General features: G+C 39.7%; 1 protein-coding gene across 2 annotated transcripts in view; it reads left to right on the plus strand.

The window, feature by feature from the left end:
- Positions 1-20,104, plus strand: part of gas7b (growth arrest-specific 7b) — a 56,604-nt gene that overhangs the window by 26,619 nt on the left and 9,881 nt on the right. For both annotated transcript variants that reach the window (XM_028029573.1, XM_028029574.1), the window contains exons 3-8: positions 4,523-4,600; positions 5,525-5,613; positions 7,443-7,496; positions 11,757-11,846; positions 14,575-14,690; positions 14,936-15,010. In XM_028029573.1, the coding sequence (XP_027885374.1) occupies positions 4,523-4,600; positions 5,525-5,613; positions 7,443-7,496; positions 11,757-11,846; positions 14,575-14,690; positions 14,936-15,010 (502 nt within the window). The remainder of the gene's footprint in view (positions 1-4,522; positions 4,601-5,524; positions 5,614-7,442; positions 7,497-11,756; positions 11,847-14,574; positions 14,691-14,935; positions 15,011-20,104) is intronic.

Below are 20,104 nucleotides of genomic sequence, written 5' to 3' on the forward strand. Positions count from 1 at the left end.
ACAATTGATATTTATAGCAACTCTAATATTATTTTTTATTTTTACCTGTCTTTGCCATTGTTACTCTAAAGTTCAGTTTTATTACTGTTCTGTGTGTGTTGTGTTATGACAGTGCCATGGTAACAAAGCAGCGTGGGTGGGTGAGGGTTGGGTGTCCTTGTCTTTCTTTCTTTCTTTGACTTTTTCCTTCCTGTGTTGCAGGGTGCTGCGGTTTGCTAACAGTCTCCGTTTGTCCCAGTCTGATTGAGGTGGTGTGTTGGTGAGAGTGCGGTATGCGCACACCTTACCAAATCCATCCAATTTTATGTTTATTCAAAAACTTGGGCAGTCTTTCATGATATATTTGACAAACTGGTCAGAAAAGGCGTTGAGGTATATGTATTTTAAAAACCCAAAGCGTAAATTTTAGTCTTTTTCCTGTTTCCTTGCCAGAGTGGATGGGTTTCTGTCACTACGAGCAACAGGAGGCAGCATCAGAGACCTCTGTCATATGGTTATGAATAAAATATATCTCAGTTAGAGCTAACTAGGCCATTTTTCCCCCCTGCTTCTTGAATCCTAAATAAGGGATGCTTCCCGTTACTAAGGCTGTGCGGTGGACAATAAGTCGATGCGGTAGGTGAGCGAAGATCGAGTCTTCTTCGGTCGGCTGTTGAGTGGAAAAAGATCATGTTTGCAAAATGAGGAAATTTTGGACAGAAAAGAAATACGTGCCTCTTAAGAGTAAAAAGAGAATTCAAAATTCTAATTTTATTATCTTTACTATGAATTCATACCATATAAATCACATATACTAGGCATTCTCTGGCTTAGATTTCCTTTATTCATACGACTTTTCAGGAATTTCTCCGTAAGAGACTGGGGGAATTTTTCTGCCATAATCCAAGAGCACACATTTTCAGTCTCAAAGCAGGATTTCATGTATTTATTTCTCAAAACTTTTAATACTTTTGCTTACATTTTTATTTTGAAAGCAGGACTTCACGTCTTCTCAAAATTTGTAATGATTGTATTCAAAACTTCTTCTCACGCTCAGACAGAGTCTCTGCTTGGACTACGAAACATTCTCTGCTTGCTTCTGGAACAAAAATGCACCGTCGCCTGGCAACCTGTAAGCCAATAGAATTAAAGCGTTTTACTGGGTGTGCTTGCTTTTTTTGTTCCAGAAGCAAGCAGAGAATGTTTCGTAAGCAAGCAGAGAGTCCGTCTCATCATCCAAATAATTTTTGATGCCAAGAGAGAGAGGAAAGAGAAAAACTCTAAATCAAACAAATGCAAATGATCAATGCCTTTTTTAATTTATTGTGCGATTAATCGATTTATTACTTATTGCGACAGGCCTACAAATTTGAATGCAAAACCTCTAGAATCAAATCTTCCATTCAAACTTGTCAGACAGGTTCTTCATGAAGCCCCACCATCTGTATCCAGTGTACAGGGAAAAGATTTTAATAAAGCAATTTTCTTTATCCAATAAGAAACAATATATTTCAGCAGTATTACCCAGTGTTTCCTTCAGTATCGATCGGGATTTATGAGAAGAGAGAGGAGTAACTGATGCATATGTGGCCTGTGAGGAGAGGCTCTGGCCTAATGCTGTACATCCCGCCTGAAGTCACACAGCCTGCTGCCGGTTATACCCTCTCCGCCCGTGTCATTTGAGCTGATAGGCTTGGCTCAGCTGCTTCCTTTCTCTGCTAAGCAGGGATAAATAGAGCAGAGTAGCCGAAAGGCTCTAATTCAATAAAAGCTCCTCGCATGTCTTCCCCAGCCCTAGTCAAAGCAAGAATAGCCAGAGAGAAGTAAGTAAAAGAGAGCTCTTCTCTTTTATGAGTCTTTTGCAGCTGGAACTTTGACACAAAGCACAGATTTGAGTTACAGTACCCACAAATGGCTTCAGCTGATTAATTGGGAGGTGAGATAGTTCCAAAGAAATAAGGTCTTGCACTAAAAACGACATATGTTCAGCTTCCTGTAACATCAGGAATTTCATTATGATCTAGTCTGTTTATTTAAGACTGACTTGGAGCTATGTAAGGTTTCCATTTCCGCAAAGGTCGTCCAGCAGCTTATCTCGTTCTTCTCTCTTTATTTATCAGCAACTTGTATATCTGCTCTCATCTGAAACTATTTATCTAGGCCTTGCACTTTTAGAGGACATTCACACCAGTCTTGTTTATTCCACTTTAATCAATCGATCAATCAAGTTTATTTGTATAGCACATTTCAGCAGTATGCCCAGTTCAAAGTGCTTTACACTATTAAAACACAAAAATAAAGTCAGGAAAACAACTTATAATCGACTGGAGAGTTGGGTCGGACTCTCCAGTCCAGTGCTTAACTGGTTTGAATCCTACATAAAGAACAGGGATTTCTTTGTTTCAATTGGAAACTTTTCATCAAAGAGGTCAAAGGTCACATGTGGGGTACCCCAAGGTTCAATCCTAGGACCCCTTTTATTCAATATTTATATGCTCTCACTAGCTCAGGTTATAACAGGAAATATTAGCTACCATAACTATGCAGATGACACACAGCTCTACATTACGATGTCACCAGGTGACTCAGAGCCCATCCAATCACTGAACATCTGTTCAGTGATTGGAACAGATAAATGTGTGGATGTGCCAAAACTTTCTCCAGCTGAACAGAAACAAAACTGAAGTTATTATTTTTGGACCTAAAGAGGAACGATCTAGAGTTATAGATCTAGAGTCAATGCACAGCTTCAGTTATTACAACTGAAAACCAGCGATCAGCCCGAAACCTGGGAGTAGTGATGGACTCTGACCTGAACCTCCAGAGCCACATAAAGACAGTTACAAAGTCGGCCTTCTATCACCTGAAGAACATTTCCAGGATTAAAGGACTAATGTCTCAGCCAGATCTAGAGAAACTCATCCACGCGTTCATCTTCAGTCGTATTGATTATTGCAACAGCGTCTTCACAGGTCTGTCCAACAAATCAATCAAACAGCTGCAGCTGATCCAGAATGCTGCTGCTCGCGTTCTCACTAAAACCAGGAAGATAGACATAACACCAGTTTTAAAGTCCCTCCACTGGCTCCCTGTGGCTCAAAGAATAGACTTTAAAATACTGTTGTTAGTTTATAAATTACTGACCGGCTTAGCACCACAATACATTAAAGATCTGCTGTTGTTGTATCAACCTTCCAGACCTCTCAGGTCTTCCGGTTCTGGTCTGCTCTGCATCCCCAGAACCAGAACCAAACGAGGAGAAGCAGCTTTCAGCATCTATGCACCACAAATTTGGAACAAACTTCCAGAAAATTATAAAACAGCTGAAACACTGACTTCTTTAAATCTCAACTAAAAACCCACCTGTTTAAAATTGTATTTGAAATGTAATCAATTACAAATTTATTGATGGAACTTGACTTAATGCTTTGTTTTGATTATTGATTCTATGTTTCTGTGTTTGTAATGATGTAAAGCACTTTGAAATGCCTTGCTGCTGAAATGGGCTATACAAATAAAATTTGATTGATTGATTGATTGATTGACTAGAGTTCATTTGGAGAGCTGTGGATCCGTAATCAAACTCCGAAGCGCCGCCTTCAAACCTCGGTACGGTTGAAGTGAACTTTGCCGTGGTTTGAATGAATATGTGAATGCCAAGCAGACTGGAGACTCCTCCAACAGCTGGAGGTGGATTAAAGTGCAAGGCATTCTGGGTAAATTTAACCTGAACAAACGTGTGAGTCTAGCACTAGTAGTAGAAATGGCAAAGACAAAAATTAAGTTCTACAATACAATAAAATTTGACAAAGTTTCATTTTGTTTACGTTTCGTAATGAAGGACGTTGCGCTCAAGTCTTCTTCAGAGGTTTTCATGTTGTTTCCTTCAGTGGTTCTTGGTGCAGTGCCACCACAGGTGAGGGGGTGAACTTGTTTTTCAAAGAGTTTGGATTGCTTCACACAGTGCAGTGCGCCAGCTGAAACAACTGTTGCAATTTTGGTCGCCACTCGAACCGAGTCTGCTAGATTATCAGGTGTGAAAATGTTACACTTACTGTGTTCCTCTGTCACATAAACATAATTTTATGAAGCACATGAAACTCTGAGCATCCTCTTAATGAGAGGATGAACAACAACAACAAAAATGTCTTCAGTTAGAGGCTTCTTGAGATGCACTGTAATGCTGACTGCAACAGGAGCTTCTTTCAGCCCACACCAACTACAACAACTCTGAAGAAACTTCGATAATACAAGTTATAAGAGTTAATTTTCCTCTAGGATTACTAAAGAATATTTGAAGTGAATTGAATTGAATTTATATAATTTAGATATCAAAGTTATTACTCCTAAGTGATTATGTACTGGCTGGAAAGAAAAGTCTGAGTGTTTTTTAAAAATGATTATTATTATTGCCATCTGCAAGAAATGCCAAGTTTGCATCTGTAGATGGAATCACTTCTTCTTATTCCTTCCCACAAATAGTTGCAACTGTTTCTTAACACTTCCTACACTCTCTACCCCCCTCCCCACCTCCTTCCCTCAGAGACCACATGGGAGAAGCCGTCCAGCGTCCCCGGGACTCCCAAGAGCTCCGTCCGACACAAGAACTCTCTGCCAGCAGGTGCCTTAACTGCTCTCTCTTCTACTCCGTTTCTTTCACTTCAACTTCCTCAAGTGTCAGTGCCCTGGGGCTGGGAATTCTCCTAAGATTCCACGGTGGCACAAAGCCTCGGCTCATGCTCACCACACACAGACACTTCCTGTGACTAACTTTATCTGCAGCCGCGAACTGAGGAACTGAGGAGTCCTCTGTCTCCCGCTTTGGCCCTGCTCCTAAAGGCGAACGGGCAGAAAGAGGCAGGAAGGTTCTCTGGATGTTTCCACATACGGAAACAAACTTCATTCACTCATTCATCTCCCTTGTTAGGAAGAAAAAGCCAGAATGTCACAGTCTGAATGGTAAAGTTTTGAAAATGTGCTTTCTAGTCAAATGCTTAGAGAAGGACAGTGTGACGAGTGAAAGATTGAATTTGACCCCACGAGGAAATAGGACAATAAATCAATAACATATATTGATAGAGATGTGATTGATATCAAAACATCTGATAGAATATTTGATCACTCCGATCCAGAACTGCACAGCATTCTGGGGGATGTAGGCAGAAATGACTTCATAAATGTACATGCTGTTTTAGCACACTTTTAGCTTAATTCATTTGCTTCTGGAAATGTAGCTAATATTGTTATACAAGTGGGTTTATTTTGGTTAAGGCTATGTTAGCTAGCTAGACAGCTACATTGCTGTAGCTTGTAAATGTTTTGCTTGTCCATAATTGTGTATATAGCAGGTTTCTGTGGTTTCAGCTGAACTCGGCATTGAACCATCACAAAGAATTGCAAGTCAGAATTCTGACTGTGAGAGTTGGAGTTTCACAGTCATCATCACTAACATTACACCTTGATGACTGAAACTTACCCACTCGTCTTCACTGTGGAAAACCTGGTAACTCTTCATCTCACCTTTCTGTCTCATTTATTCGTGCAGTGAATGGATTCCACTCAGGCGGTAGCCCCATGCATCACGGTGACCATTCACACAACAGCCTGGTTAAGAAGAGCAGCACAGAGCCCCAGGTAAAGCTTCATTGCTTTTGTTATTTTGTGTTTGGCATTTGTTTGTTTTGTTTTATTTTTTTCAATTCAGAAAGGCTCAAGACAAGATTTGAATTATTTTAAACTGCTTCCTTGAAATCTGTTTCATCATAGCAATTAAAACCTACTATTGTCCAGCAATCTTTTCTGTAAGTCCACTCTCATTTAATCTTTGATTTTCTTTTTGGTCAGGATTAAACCACCTCTCTCTTTCCCCTCATTAAATAAATAAGCTGATGGCTGTAGGAGCTGATTAAACACTCCTACAGTATATTTTCCCTTGATCATAATTAGCCTAGTAGTCATGGAGATATTACACACCATCCGCCCACCACTTACAGTCAATGTCTCCATACTCTTCTTAGTTTATAGTCATACATTCAATTACAGGGTGCAGATCTAAAAAGATCTCTCCAGTGAGTCCTGGGTCTGCCTCTCAAGGAGATGTTTAGGACACTTTTCTTAGTAACCCATCTAGAGAGCATCCTGACCAAAAGCGACTCCTGTAATACTTGGAAAAGCTGCAACGTCAGTCCACAAAGCTCATGCCTATAGCTGTTAGTTGCAAATTAGACCTGTTGGTAGCTTTGCGATGTTAGGCTCTCACTCAATACTACCAAAACAAACTTAACCTCCTCCACATGAGGCAGTAACCTAATCCGGAAGCAGAGGCAGTACTCAACCTTTTTCTAACTTCAAACTACGCCTTTAGATTTGTAGGTGCTAATCCTCAACCAGCGCCTCATTTTTTATTCCCCCCCCCAAAGAGAATCCATTGATTGTTACAAATAAAAGTGCTTAGTCAAGAAGGCCAGAAGGACCATATCATTTTTAAAAAGCGAAGATCCAAAGTCTGAGATCTTTTGCTCAGTGTCTTTGCCTGAAAATTCTGTTCATTAACGTCATCAACAGAATTGGACCAAATAAACCTGGTGGCAATCCAAGATTTTGTTTGAACAAGTCTGGCTTATTATGGCCAATGTAAACCAAATGTTACTCCCAAAATATCCTGCAAGACTCTACAAAAGACATGCTCTCGAGTCCTATCCACGTCAACAAACCAGGCATCCGTAAAGGTCTTTGTAACCTCCAATGTTCCATAGACACAAACTCAACTGGTTCTCCTGAAGTTAAAGATTCAGCTATCATGGGACTCCTTGCAGAAAGCCCAGTACCTCCAGAGTCGTTAAGGTGCTTTATGGATCCCCAGGGTTTCTCACCATGGGGTTTTCTAATGAAGTCACTGACTCGGCACCAGTGATTGGTCAGTCCATCTCAAGTTTCTTGATATCTTTTGCCAACCTGAAAGCTTGTATCAGTTGGTTTGAGAAGAACCTCAAAGTCCCCCTTTTATTGCTTCAATATCCATAATTGATTTCAGCAGCACCCATTTAAAACGGTGCACCCTGTTGGCAAATCAATGGTTTATGTCGGACAGCTATTTGTGGTGTTACAGACTAGGTGTTGAAATACGCCCTTATAAAAATACATCTCTGTTGCATTTGAACTCACCTAGACTTTATTTCAGTTCTCTACCGAATTGATTGAAATCACACACAAATATGCACACTCCTGCACAAAAGAGAGAGAGAGCAATCCTTCTTTGCTTTGCTCTGCAGAACTACCTCCACACACACAAACATTGGCAGCACAAGAACAGAATGCACTAGTCGGACTCATTCGGCCAACGCATAGAAAACAACTTTGATCACATTGCGTGTTTGTTTGGAGTGACAGAGTGTTGGTGTCGTGCAGTCATGTCTGACGCAGAGGACCGGAGCTTTGACGGAGTGTTCCTCTTCTCTCTGCAGAGCCCGGGATCAACATCACCGACCAGGAAACAGAACAAGGAGACAACAGTTACGGTGAGTTTTGGTGGTTGGAAGAAATGGCTAACTGAGCAACTCCTGAAAAGCAGCTCTACACCCTTATTCCTTTTCTACCAAACTATACACTTGGCACAATGGACTCAGTCAATCTTTTTTTTCCTGGAAGCTGCCAAACCCAAACTCATCTATTGGTTTGCCAGACAAAGTGGGATAGTTAATCATCCAGCCAAACATATCTCCTCTGCTCTAGAGTCCAGTGGCAGCACTGCATCGAACATTTTGTCGATCTAAGGCTTTGATGCAGCTACTTGGTCATGATAACTGATTCAATTAAGCTGTTTATGAATTGTTTTTCAGCTAATTTGGAAGTCTGTAGCTATTGACTGCAGGAAGTTGGTAATATTTTTTTCTTTTTCTCTTTGGAATGAGCCTATGAACCCAGAAGGCCCTATAGTTCGCTTCCTGCTTTCGGAGCAATCTCCGGTCCGCTTGGCATTCATGTATGCATTCGAACCACACCACAGTTCACTTCAACTGAACCGAGACCTAGGTTTTTAGGTGGACCAGAGCTCGCTTTTTTGATCCACATCAGACTTCGATTGCGTATTCACACCTCAAACAAACAAGACTTTCTAGGCAAACAAACTAGAGTTTGATTAAAGCGGACTAAACAGGGCTGGTGTGAATGCACCTTGAGTTTAAGCATTTATGTCCACCGTTGCCTTGTAAAGTCTTGCTTCATGGTGGCACATTTGCTTTGTCTAAGCAACAGTTTGTTGTTTTAACAGAACATTTTGAGCACTTCACTTTTTTTTCACACTTGAGCTGTCGACCCTCCGACTCTGTTTAGAACCTCTAAACATCAACATGTGGTATGCTGAAACGGCCCAGCTGTGTGAATCTCACAGTCATCGCATGACCATTGGCAGCAGTTAGTTCGCACATACCGCTCAACAGCTGACAGCATTTTAGTCCATTCGAAATGTCTGATTCCCCCTGCCAAATTCTGTCTGGGCATGTGGGCTGATAAAAATGACTAACATTATTACCAAATTAGTTTGGGATTTCAGCAACAAGGTTCATTTAGCTATTTTAAAAGAACTCTTTGGGAGTTCTGTTCGGAGTGATGGGAGTCACATTTCATTTTGATCTCCTGTGTTAGCGAAATAGCATAGACGGACCAGCTTCTGTAACGTACACACAGCAGCCTTGGCTGAAGCCATGCTTCACCCACGTCTAGTTTGTTTTTCACATGTGAGGTAGGTGCAAAGAAAGCCTCTTTCCAGCAAGATCAAAGGATGAAAGTCTCACTGTATTGTATTTTCATGAGACATAAAACACCTCAGGCCACTTCTGTTTGTGCTAATTGCAAATGCACAAAAAAAACAAACAAAAGTAGCTGCACAGCTGTAGATACACACACAGCTGGTTCAGCGAAGCGTCTGGTGAGAAACTGGTGGTAGCTTTCTGAAACTTTCCCATGTGGACAACTGGAACATGCAGCCGCTGCAGGCCTAAGACGGAGGGGACGGGCTTTTTAAACAAGCATGCAGTTGGAAAATCTCTGCCAATTATTCGGTTAATAACCAAGGCCCCACTCTAGCAACACGTGACTGTGGAAAATGACTGACAATCACACTTTTCACAGTCGATGCTTATTTAGCAGTTTAACCATGACGTGGTAATTACAGTTCCTCACATCAGCTTTTAGAGCATGTTCATTGTTAAGACTTTATATTCTAAATGTATCTGAGAGGCGTATGCAGCATCTCACAAAGTGCTAACAATAGCAGCAGCTTTGTGAGTTGGGCTGTTTCTTATTGTTGTTTACGAGACTAAACTCAAGTGAAGAATGAGTCTGTTGACCTGTTGTAATTATAAAACTGTTTTGCTAATTCTGCAAGATGCTGGTATTTTGTTGAGCATAGTCTCCACTTAGTTTGTGTATCAGTAAGTGGAGTCAGTGTGTGGAATCATTTGAATATTGAACTTAGGTTTGAACTTAAGTCCAAACATAAAACTGTTCAAATGATCATATAGACAGATGATTATTGCTGGATTTAACATATAATATTATTAGACAATTATTGTCTGTGTGTTTTGTGTTGACACTAGTTTTGTTTCTTGGTGAAATTGAAAGAAATAATAAATCTTCATCCACTGTAGCTAAACTTAAATAGATACTATATTGATAGGTTTTATTATTATAAATATGTATATAAGATTACATAGGTGGATAAGGAGTGAAAATTTAGAAGAGTTTATTCTTCAACCCAATATAAAACTTTTGTTTTATGAACACGTAAAACAAAAGTTTTGACATCATGGTTTATGCTGAACTTTCTTAGCTCATATTAAAAAACAAAAACAAAGTCAGACAGTAGAAACAGACACAGGATTGCTTCTTGAGTTGTTTTGGTAAGTTTTTCTTAAAGGAAAACACTACTTTGTAGCAAATTATGTTACAATTTGAACCAATTTGGTGAATTACTGCCACCTAGTGGCAGTCTTGGCTTTGTGTTTTTGACTAGGTGTTTAAAAAACGAATTCATCAAACCGAGATTCATAAATTAGTTACATTTGAAACCAGAAGTTTACATACACCAAATAAATTGCCTTGGCACTGGGACACCCCACGCTTTTCGGATTTAGAAAAATAAGCTAAAAGAAAAATAATATTTAAGATTACTTTTTATTTTCTGTCATATAAAATACCAATAAGGTGCATTTAAGTTTGTAGTTTAATTGTCACAACGGGAATGGGTGCTGGATGTTATGTTAGAAATTTGGGGATAATTCGAATCAATGACTCTCACTCTTTACGCTCCTTATCGCCTTTGTTCATCAAGGAATGCGTCAAACAAATGTAGCCTCTCATTGGAGATCTTTACAAAAGGAAGCAGGGGTTTTGTTTAAAGCCCTTCTGACACTCTAACCCTTTACCTCTACTGAGGAGGCATTTCCCTCTGAGAAATTATAGCACATATTCCAAAGTAAACTTGGAAAAGAGGCCTTTTACTCCTTTTCTTTCCATGGCAGTTTTAATATTGCCTCTGGAAAAGTCATCAGCAGACTTCTGCTTACCAGCTTCCTCTGCAAAGAGAGGCTGTGCCAACGGGCTGCCACTGACGTTTTGTTGAAACAAAGCTGTGCATCTTCCCTGCAGGCTGAGAAAGACAGAAGTTGTGGTTATGAAGATGCATTTTCTGTTTTTTTCTGGGGGATATTTTGTTGGACGCCTCCGACGCAAAAGATGTAAAGAAAAAAACAACCTTAGCGATATTTTGGGTAAACTTGCAGCTCACTGAAACTTACTTCTCCTTCGTGGTTTAATTGAAAGCAGTTATTTATGCTTTTTGCATGTGATAGAAGAAGTAATTGCAATCACATTTTGATCAGACGTATAGCGCTGGTGACTCCAGGGAAGAAAACCGACAAACTGCTGTTAACTTTTGCAGGACAATTTAAAAAGCAATATTAGGTAATTCAGGATGTTGGTTGATAAATTCACAGTGTTGTGTCAGAACACCACCGCGACACACACTGAAAATACCTTCCCTAAGATGAATAAAAACGGGAAACAGAGGTGAGCTGTGTCGTATTTAAATCATTCTCTGTTTTGGTGTGTCCTGGTTGCAGAGCGAGAGTGCAAACTATATTAAGATGCATGTATGTATGTAAATACATTCATCTCAATCAGTCAGAATATCTTCAAAAAGTTACTTTCTTTCTGAAATTAAACTTTAAAAGAGTGAAGTTAAAATGTTATATAGATTAATAACACTTAAAAGTCGTATTTTCCAAGCATTCATTTCTGTTAGTGTTTAGAATTTGGGTTTACGGCTCATAAAAACTCAAAATTCAGTTTCCCTGTAAACCTCCACATTAAAGAGGAAATATTTTTATAAAATTATAGACTGCTGTGTTTTGACTGCAATCATGGGAAAACTGCTGACTTGACAGTTCTCCGGCAGAAAGACAAGCTTTTCGCAGAGTGCTGCATGCAGGCATGTTCATGTAAAGTTTATTAAGTGAGTAAATAAGTAAACTTTACCTACATGTCAGAGTTCAATGGTCAAAAACCAACAAAGTGTTATATAATAAAACAAATGTGTGGAAAAATAGTGGTGGAAAAATCTGAGCTGCTTGAGGAAAGCGCCTCTGCTGATGAGCTTTATGGAGATGCAGATTTCATTTTCCAATAACTTCTCTAATGACCATAGTGTCGCTATTCTTAATAGGTCCAACACTCCGATACAGATCCATCACCAACCTCTCTCTGTCTTCATCCCACAGATCAACTGTGTGACGTTTCCGTCTCCAATCTTTATGGCCGAACAGCAGCTGCTGAAACCCGACGAGTGGAGCTACTGTGACTACTTCTGGGTAAGTTTTCCTCAAGGTTCTGCACATTCATTTCTGCAATTCAGTTTTCATAGCATTCTGAACAAAATGGGGATGGTTACAGCTCTCCACTGTTGGGTGCAATAGTCAATTCTGGAACTGATGACAGCATGAACGGCCGTCTCAGGGTCACTACGGTTTAAAAAAGGCTTGACCTTAATCCGAAGGCGCAGATGGCAAAAGAGAAAAACACTACTTCAAGCATCTATTGGAAACGAATAGAGCAAAATGAATTGTAGCGTTAGCATTAGCCTTTAGCACCAGGAGTGTCTGGTGAAGGAGTAACAGTAGCCTGATGAAAACCTACAGATAAGCTCAAAATTATAATTATAATTTTAAGTCATTTTAATTATTTAAAATTATTTTTATCCAACCAAGAAGTTCATCTCAATTCGGAAATTACATGAGGTTGGAGCAACTCCGTGTCATCACCTTAATCTTTCTCTTACCTCACAGATTATCCATCAGATTTGAGTTCCAACAAAAGGCTATTACTACTTCCAATTGAAACTGGAAGACTACTTTAAAGTTGAATCATTTTGGACTCGGCTGCATGAGGCTTTGCAGAGACATGTTTTAAAAAACCATCATCAAATCACCATGTGAACCTCTAAAGTGGATAGAGAGGCTTCACGGCCAAACACGTTGTTTTCCCTTCCATTTGTTTCCATCTCTGGATTATTTCTCTCAACATATTTTGTAAATTTTGAACTAGAGAACAAATTATGGAGCGAAGCTGGAAGATGGAGATACTCTACTAGGGGAAACGAGTTGTGATGGAGGAGAAATTATAGACTCTGTCTCTGCTGACAAAGTTCTTCCTGAGGGGGGAAAATCTCCAAGCTAGCTTCCTTATGAGTCAGTGAGAACAAAAAAACCTAAGCAAAAAATAACACCAGATCTTTTCATCTTTCGACGTGAGTCCACTCTGCAGACAGAGAGTCAGCGCCGGGCTGTTCCGTGATACAGAACACGGCACAGTGGGATGACACGGTACCAAGTAACGGGCTGGAACGCAGCGAGCCAGCGGGCCTCTGCTGCTCTGTTTGGACATCTCCCACCCCTGCAGCGTAATCTCTACCAGGTGCACGCCGTGCTTGTAGCACTCTGACACACTGCAGTCACTTCCAGAGGGGGGAATATTCTTATCGCGTGTTTTGGAAAAAGATTTCTCTCTGTAAAAGGAAAAGCAAAATGTTTTTGAGAATTAGTAGAATTTATTTTTGTGTCAGAAGTCGCACCATCAGAGTCCTTGGTTTGATCGGGGACCAAAATTGCGGCATTTGTTACGTTTTCAGCTGCATCGGCTTGATTTCACGTTACACTGTGTCAAACAAGCCAAACCTTTTTCCCCTCCTCACCTGTGGTGGCGCTGCACCAAGAACCACTGAATGAAACAATATGAAAAGCTCTGAAGAAGACATGAGGGCAACTTCCTTCTTTACAAAATGTAAACAAAAATAGTGGTGTCAGATTTTAGCAGTTGAAGAATTTTGTTTTTGGTAAAAAAAACCCAAAAAAACATGAGCCATTTCTCCCACTATTGCAAGGCACAGGCATTTGTTTTTCTTGTATTTACCCATGATGCCCTGGACTATAACACACTTCCTGCTTTTGGGGTGGCCTCTGGTCCGATTGCCATTCATATGGGGATTCAACCCACACTAGAGTTCACTTCAACCAGGTTTTTAGGTGGACCAGAGTTCTCAATTTTTGGTCCACTTCATAGTTTGATGACGCATTCACACCTTCCTAAACGAACCGGATTTTCTTGGCAAATAAAGTAGAGTTCACTTAAAGAGCAGTAAGCAGGACTGGTGTGAATGATGCACCCTGAAATGCCCACCTGTGCAAACTTGTAGAGCTAAAGGCTGCCATTTACCCTCCTCCTTCACCTGGCATGTACCCACATATCATCACTGACTGTAAAAATGTGCAAGACATTCCCTCCATGTGTTTTATTGTGCTGGAACCGCATCATCTCTTTAACCAATGACGCGGTCAAAGGGTTCCTCGACACATTCACCTTTGTTCCACTGAGCCACAGTCCTCATTTCCTTCTGCTGGTTCTAGTTTAGATTTTCTAGACGTTAATTCCATTTCTTTCAGATGATTTTCTGCAGTTTGCTCACAGATTTTCACCACATTTTCTGCATTTTGTTTCCAGAACACGAGTTTAAATTGTCTGTTCTGACAGAAGCCAGAATGTTTCCCTTTTGCAGCCTTAATTTTGTGCTTATTTTTCAATCCAGTTGACTTGTACCGATAAATCGGCCCAGATTTCCTTAAATTTGTGAGATTTGGTAGAGATTGGTCGATACTTACACATGAAATCTGTAAGTGCGCGGTTGGCAATAGTCGCCCCCTCTTCCCTACTTTTGCCAACTTAGCAACTTTATCGCCACATTTTGCAACGTTTTCATACAAAAAATAAAGAATAAAAAAAATCAGCATTGGTCAAAATCAGAATTGGCAGGTCAAGCTTTTTAGAGATTGGTGATTGGTCAGAAAACTGCAATCTGTGCATCCCTACTGGAAACAACCAACATCTTCTGTCCACACTATGCGTGGAAGAACAGGCGGAAATGTCAATCTGTCGGGGTGCAAAACCGGTGGAAACGGACCTCTGCTGCATTTTAATGTAGTTCTGATCTCATTGGTTCTTTTTCCTCAATGCATTTCTTGTGCACTTGCTGTGTTTATCTCCCAGGCTGACAGGAAGGATCCCCAGGGCAACGGTTGCATCACTGGATTCGAGGTTCTGTTGCAGAAACAGCTCAAGGGTAAACAGATGCAGAAAGATATGGCCGAGTTCATACGAGAAAGGTATCGGCTTTTCTGATCTTCCTTCATCGCTCGGCACTGTTTTTTTTTTTGTCACGTTACCATGAAAACCAAGGAGCTGTCATTAAGCAAAACCATTTCCTCCTGTTTTGTTTTGCCTTTTCTTCTTCTTCTTCTTCTGCTCATTGCTGCACATCACTCCATTTATTGCACAATAGAGGAAACGCATATGGAAACCAAGTTTCATAAAAGCTGTGTTGTAATCGAGTTCTCTCCGTCCCTCCCAGGATAAAGATAGAAGAAGAGTACGCCAAGAATCTCTCGAAGCTCTCGCAGATCCCTCTAGCAAGCCAGGAAGAAGGGTGAGTGACAGTGGAAAAAAAAAAAAAACTCTACACCCACCTATTGGTCTCAGAGGAGGCTGTCACACACATGGCTGCTATAAATGAATATTTTCTAAAGAAACACGTCAGTACTGTAGAAACGGTACGCCTGCCTGGCCTGCGTAGTTTGTTGCTTTAAGCTTACGCAGATTTTGAAGTCCACACTTCTAGGGTCTGTATTTTGAAGTAATATTTTCATATTTTACTATGTTGAAAGAAAGGAATAGTTAGAATAGGGCAGAATATTTTCCTGAAATATTTATAAATCAGGGAACGATATTCAAGCAGGTCAAAGAAAGATACATTTTGTTTAACTTTGCTTCTTCTCACTCCTTTTCGAATATTCTATCTATTTTCTTTGTCTATTGTGCTTCTTTAAGTTTTATTTGATGTTGTGAAACATGTCATTTTGTAAAATAAAATATATTTTTAATAAGGCATCATGTGCATATTTGAAATAAATAATAATAATATAAAAGAAGTTTGTTGCTCAAAAATCAACAGTGCCTCCAGCATCTGTCGTCCATTTGTTGCTATTTTCTATTTCGCTTTACATTTTAACAAATAATAATTTTTAAAAAAACTTATTTTTTTTGGTGGGGAAGCTTAACAAAACCCCAAAAGTAGCATGCACACTTCTATTTAGCATGGCAGTCAATGGTTTGGGCTTGCACAGAGCTTTTCCTTATTGACATAGAATCTAAAAGAGACTGGGTATTGTCTCTATTAAACATAGGGGTGTGTTTATTTGCACAATAATTCATATTTTCACTTAGAGCACTTCATGTAAGCATGCACTGCCAAAATGCAAAATCTTATCAAGTATTTTTTGTCCAATTTTTTAGATCTTAGAACACTTTGAAATAAGATAAAACTAATTTAGAAGTAACTTTTAAGCCTGTTTGAAGTCAAGAACTCTTTAATATTGAGGGGAAAGTACTGGTTATAAGTGGAATAATCTGCCAGTGGAACAAGATATTATAATTTAAAGATACTTAGTAATATTTTGTGATTTTGCAGTGTGGGCTGCTTACCCATACCAGTAACACTTTATTTGAAGGTTGTGTTCATAAGACTGACATGACGCTGTCATCAACACAACATGAATGATTATGACTGTTGTCGTGATCATTCATGAAGTGTGTGAAGTGTCATTCAGTAAATAATAACATTTTTAATGCAAAGTTGCCTTAAAAGTTGCACTAAAAGTCCATTTTTCTTTGGCATTGTTTGGTAGATAATGACACTTTAATGCAAAATTGGCACTTTTAATTGACTTTTAATGCAACTTTTAAAGCAACTTTGCATTAAAAGTGTCATTATCTACCTCATGACACCTCATGACAAGTCATAAATATTCATAAAGACTCCTTCATGTTCATAACAGGTGTTATGTCGTTTGTCACAGTGTCATGTCAGTCTTATTCACACCCCTTCAAATTAAGTGTTACTTAAAGTTGTGTCAAGATTACAATCATGTGTTTATCATTTAAAGTTAAATTAATGAGCAAAAAAAACTTTCCACATCACTATATTTAAAAAAAACAACACATTTAAGAGATGAATCGATGTTTCACCTCAGCTTCAAGTAGTTCTGTTTGGTGTAAATTTGCAGTAAAGTTAAATTAGTCAGACATTTAGGCTGCTTCACGTCAAATAACCGACCAGTCGAGGCGTTCCGTTGTGAGTTGGGGTCCTGAGGACATTTTGGTGCCGCTACGCTGCAACCCGTGACGGCTGTTACAGCTGAGCAGAGGAGAGAAGGGCAAAAACCCACGCCTGGGAAGGAGGGAGTGAGGAAGGAGGTGTGACGCGGTGGCGATGGGGGCCTCCGTGAGGCTCCTGCAGAGTGTAAGAAAGTTTTCAGTGGCTCTTCTTCTGACAGCAGAGGGGTTGGAGGTTCATGCTGAGATTAGCTCTTTGTCTGGTCTGCTGAAGGAGCAATGAAAATGGAAAAGTAACAGGAAGCCGAGCGAGACACGACTCGCAGAAGATGAGAAGCTGTGGACTCTGACCGTGACACTTGCTATTTAGCTCGTCTTATTAAGAAATTCCAGAAGGAAACGGTGACTCTGCATAGCAACATGACAACTTGTTTTTGTGTGTGTGTGGGGGAGTGTGTGCGGGCGTGCGTGCGTGTGTGTGTTTTGCAGATGCACAAGTGAAAAACTAGCCTCTTATAATTCATAAACTCATAAATGTCATTTTTGGTATTTTATGGTTAGGGTTCTAGGGCAGCAGGGAAAATTCATAATTCAGACACTTTGGCTGCTTAGTCAAAAATTATAACAAAAACAATGTGTTCAGCGTTGGGTGCAGTTTTTGGTAGGATATTATATTTCAAGTGATATTCTGGAAAAATCAGCATGATATTAATATTTTTGCCCTTGTGTTGAATTTAAAGAGTCAGAAAACGGTGATCAATATTGCCACACTCAGCAATATATTCGTAGGCCAACCATGCAGATGTTCTTTCATGTTTCTACTAATGCATATTTACGCACTTACTTTTTCTTTGGGTTGATATTTGTTGTAAAGTGGCACTACATAAATAAATGTAGTATTTTTTATGGCTATTTTCCACTTATAATTTCTTGTTTCTCTATATTAATTGTGGAATGTTTAATATTTTACAGTATTTCTGTTGAGTGTCTTATCCGCATTTTGCCCAGATCACTCTTTGACCAAATCAAAGGCTACTCTGTCTGAACTCTTACGCAAAATTACAGTCGTATAGTACAATACTTATTTAGTAAAGTGATGCTAATTTGATGCCAGTAAGGCAGTTGTCTTTTCAGTTCATGTTTTTATTTCTTAGAGACAAATGATTTAAATTCATGATAAAGGAAAACACCCAGCGAAATACATGATGTGAATATTTTCGCTTGCTGGCTAGTGTTGCTAACAGGTAGCTAGCTTGCTAACTGCTAGTCTGTGAATTTTACAGATGTTTTGTTGTTTTTGTTGGTACCTCTCTGAATTTATAGATTTAATTACATTCTTAGTGTGGCGTCAGAAGAAAGGAGGGGAATTGGAGGTGACTGCTTAATTTAGCAATGTTTAATGAGGCTAACCCTCCCCTGCAGGGTTTAGCGAACATACATGTAAGCTAGCTCCATCATATTAACATGATGACAGAGAGTGGGTCGGAGCCGTCCTTAACAGAATCCAGTTTATGCCAGCCTGCTCGGTCTGCCCACACCCACAAAAGTCCAGCAGAATACTTTCATTATGCTTCGCCTCAGGCTGGCTCTGTTGTTGGACGGGACAATCAGCGTTTTGTTGCTCGGTTCCTCCGATCCGACCAGAACCAGCCGTCTGTTTATTCCTGAATTTACCATTTGTTTGGTCGAGATGTGGCCGTGAGGCATGTGACATTTTTTCTTAAGCTGCAGATTCTACTCCGTATCAGATTTGCAAAATCAAAGGGGGTCTGCAGCAGGAGATCACTTTCCCTCTAAAATCCAATGTGTTGCTGGAAACGATTGCCTGTCAGAGGGGCATGTAGGGCTGTGGACGTTTGACGGATCCACTTTACCGAGTCTGAATAGTATTTGAAGTGGCACTAAGCTTCTACAACTTTGAGTCACAAGACACAAACATTATGTTTTCTGTTAGTTTCTTTGTATTCTCCATCATTCTCATGTCAACTACAGCACATTTATTCGTTAACTCTGGACTTGCTTCAGCAAATAAAATGGTCTCTTCACAGCCATGACATGCAATATAAAGGCAGTTTTACAATTTTAAACAAAGACTGGAGCAAAACCTTATATCCCTATCACTTTTTAAAGGGCTTTGTCGTTTTCTTAAATTGTCTTCTCACTCATCTTCACTGTCTTTTTAAAGTATTTAGCCTGAAAGAATTCAACACTTTCTTGTTGAAAATGTTTTTACATCTCTGAGCTCCATCACACTTCAATCTTAACCATCTCACTCAAAGCTAACTTTGCCATCCAAGAAGCTAAAGATTGTTAGCCTAGAGCTGTAAAAAACAGAACATCAGGACATTTTTGTTTTATTTCTAGATAACAGAAAAGCAACTAACTTGTACAAAATAATTTAATATAGTTAATAAAAAAAACATGTCAAAAAGCGCATAATTTCAATGTACCGTTCAAAACTGTTCACGAAAAGACAGATTCCTAGTTTCTGTCTGTTTCTGTGAAAACAAAAAGAAATGCTGCTTCCAGGATTGCTCAGTTCTTTATCATGTCAGAATTTATTAGTAATTATTAAGCCACAAAGGAGGGTCTAATGCAGTGGTAGATTCAGTGAATCTACCTTCTCTTGACTCTAATTGGGTCCTTTTGCCATATTTTCAGAGACTAATGAAGTAACCTTACATTTTGTTCAATTCTTTCCACTCTTCCTTTCACCAGCTGTGAGTTATTTGAAGGTTTGCTGAGAAAGTTTCAGAGTGTTGCTTGTTCACAAAAAAAGGTTCCTTTGGTCATGTTCATTGTTCCACCATGTCGTCTGTGTCTAACATGCTGCTTTGGTTTAAAGCAAACCACTGCAGAAACCATCACTTTAAGCCGTATCATCTTTCTCTTGTAGCCTGCAGTTTGTACAACCAAATGTTCATCTGGCTGTAAATATTATGCTGTGTAAACATGGATCACAGCAGTGGTGGGAGTGGGATTCCTGGGTCGACATTCCAGTGGTAATAGCTCAGTTTTTGTACATCTTCTCTGCGTTCTGTCAGAATCACTAAGCAAATATCACCGAATGTCTGCACAAAACCACACAGTCAGCACAGAGAGAGAGGCTCAATAACAAGTTATCTCATGATAGACACATGGTCAATATTAGTGAATAATACTTCCGATAGAATAGTCAATACTTTGACTATTCTATCCAGAGCCCCAAGGCATTCTGGGAGATGTAGGCAGAGGAAATGCTTTAGCCGCTCAACCTCTCACAGCCAGCTACGCAAGGTTGGTGGCATCAACTGACTCACTTGCTTTTTGGTTACCTAGCAACAACTTGTTGAGTAACGTGTGGTTGCCTAGCAACAACGTGTTGAGTAACTTGCGCAGCAGCGGTTTAAGGTTTTGCCATCGAGCCTCA

Source organism: Xiphophorus couchianus, chromosome 10 (genome assembly GCF_001444195.1).
Source record: "Xiphophorus couchianus chromosome 10, X_couchianus-1.0, whole genome shotgun sequence".
Taxonomy (NCBI): domain Eukaryota; kingdom Metazoa; phylum Chordata; class Actinopteri; order Cyprinodontiformes; family Poeciliidae; genus Xiphophorus; species Xiphophorus couchianus.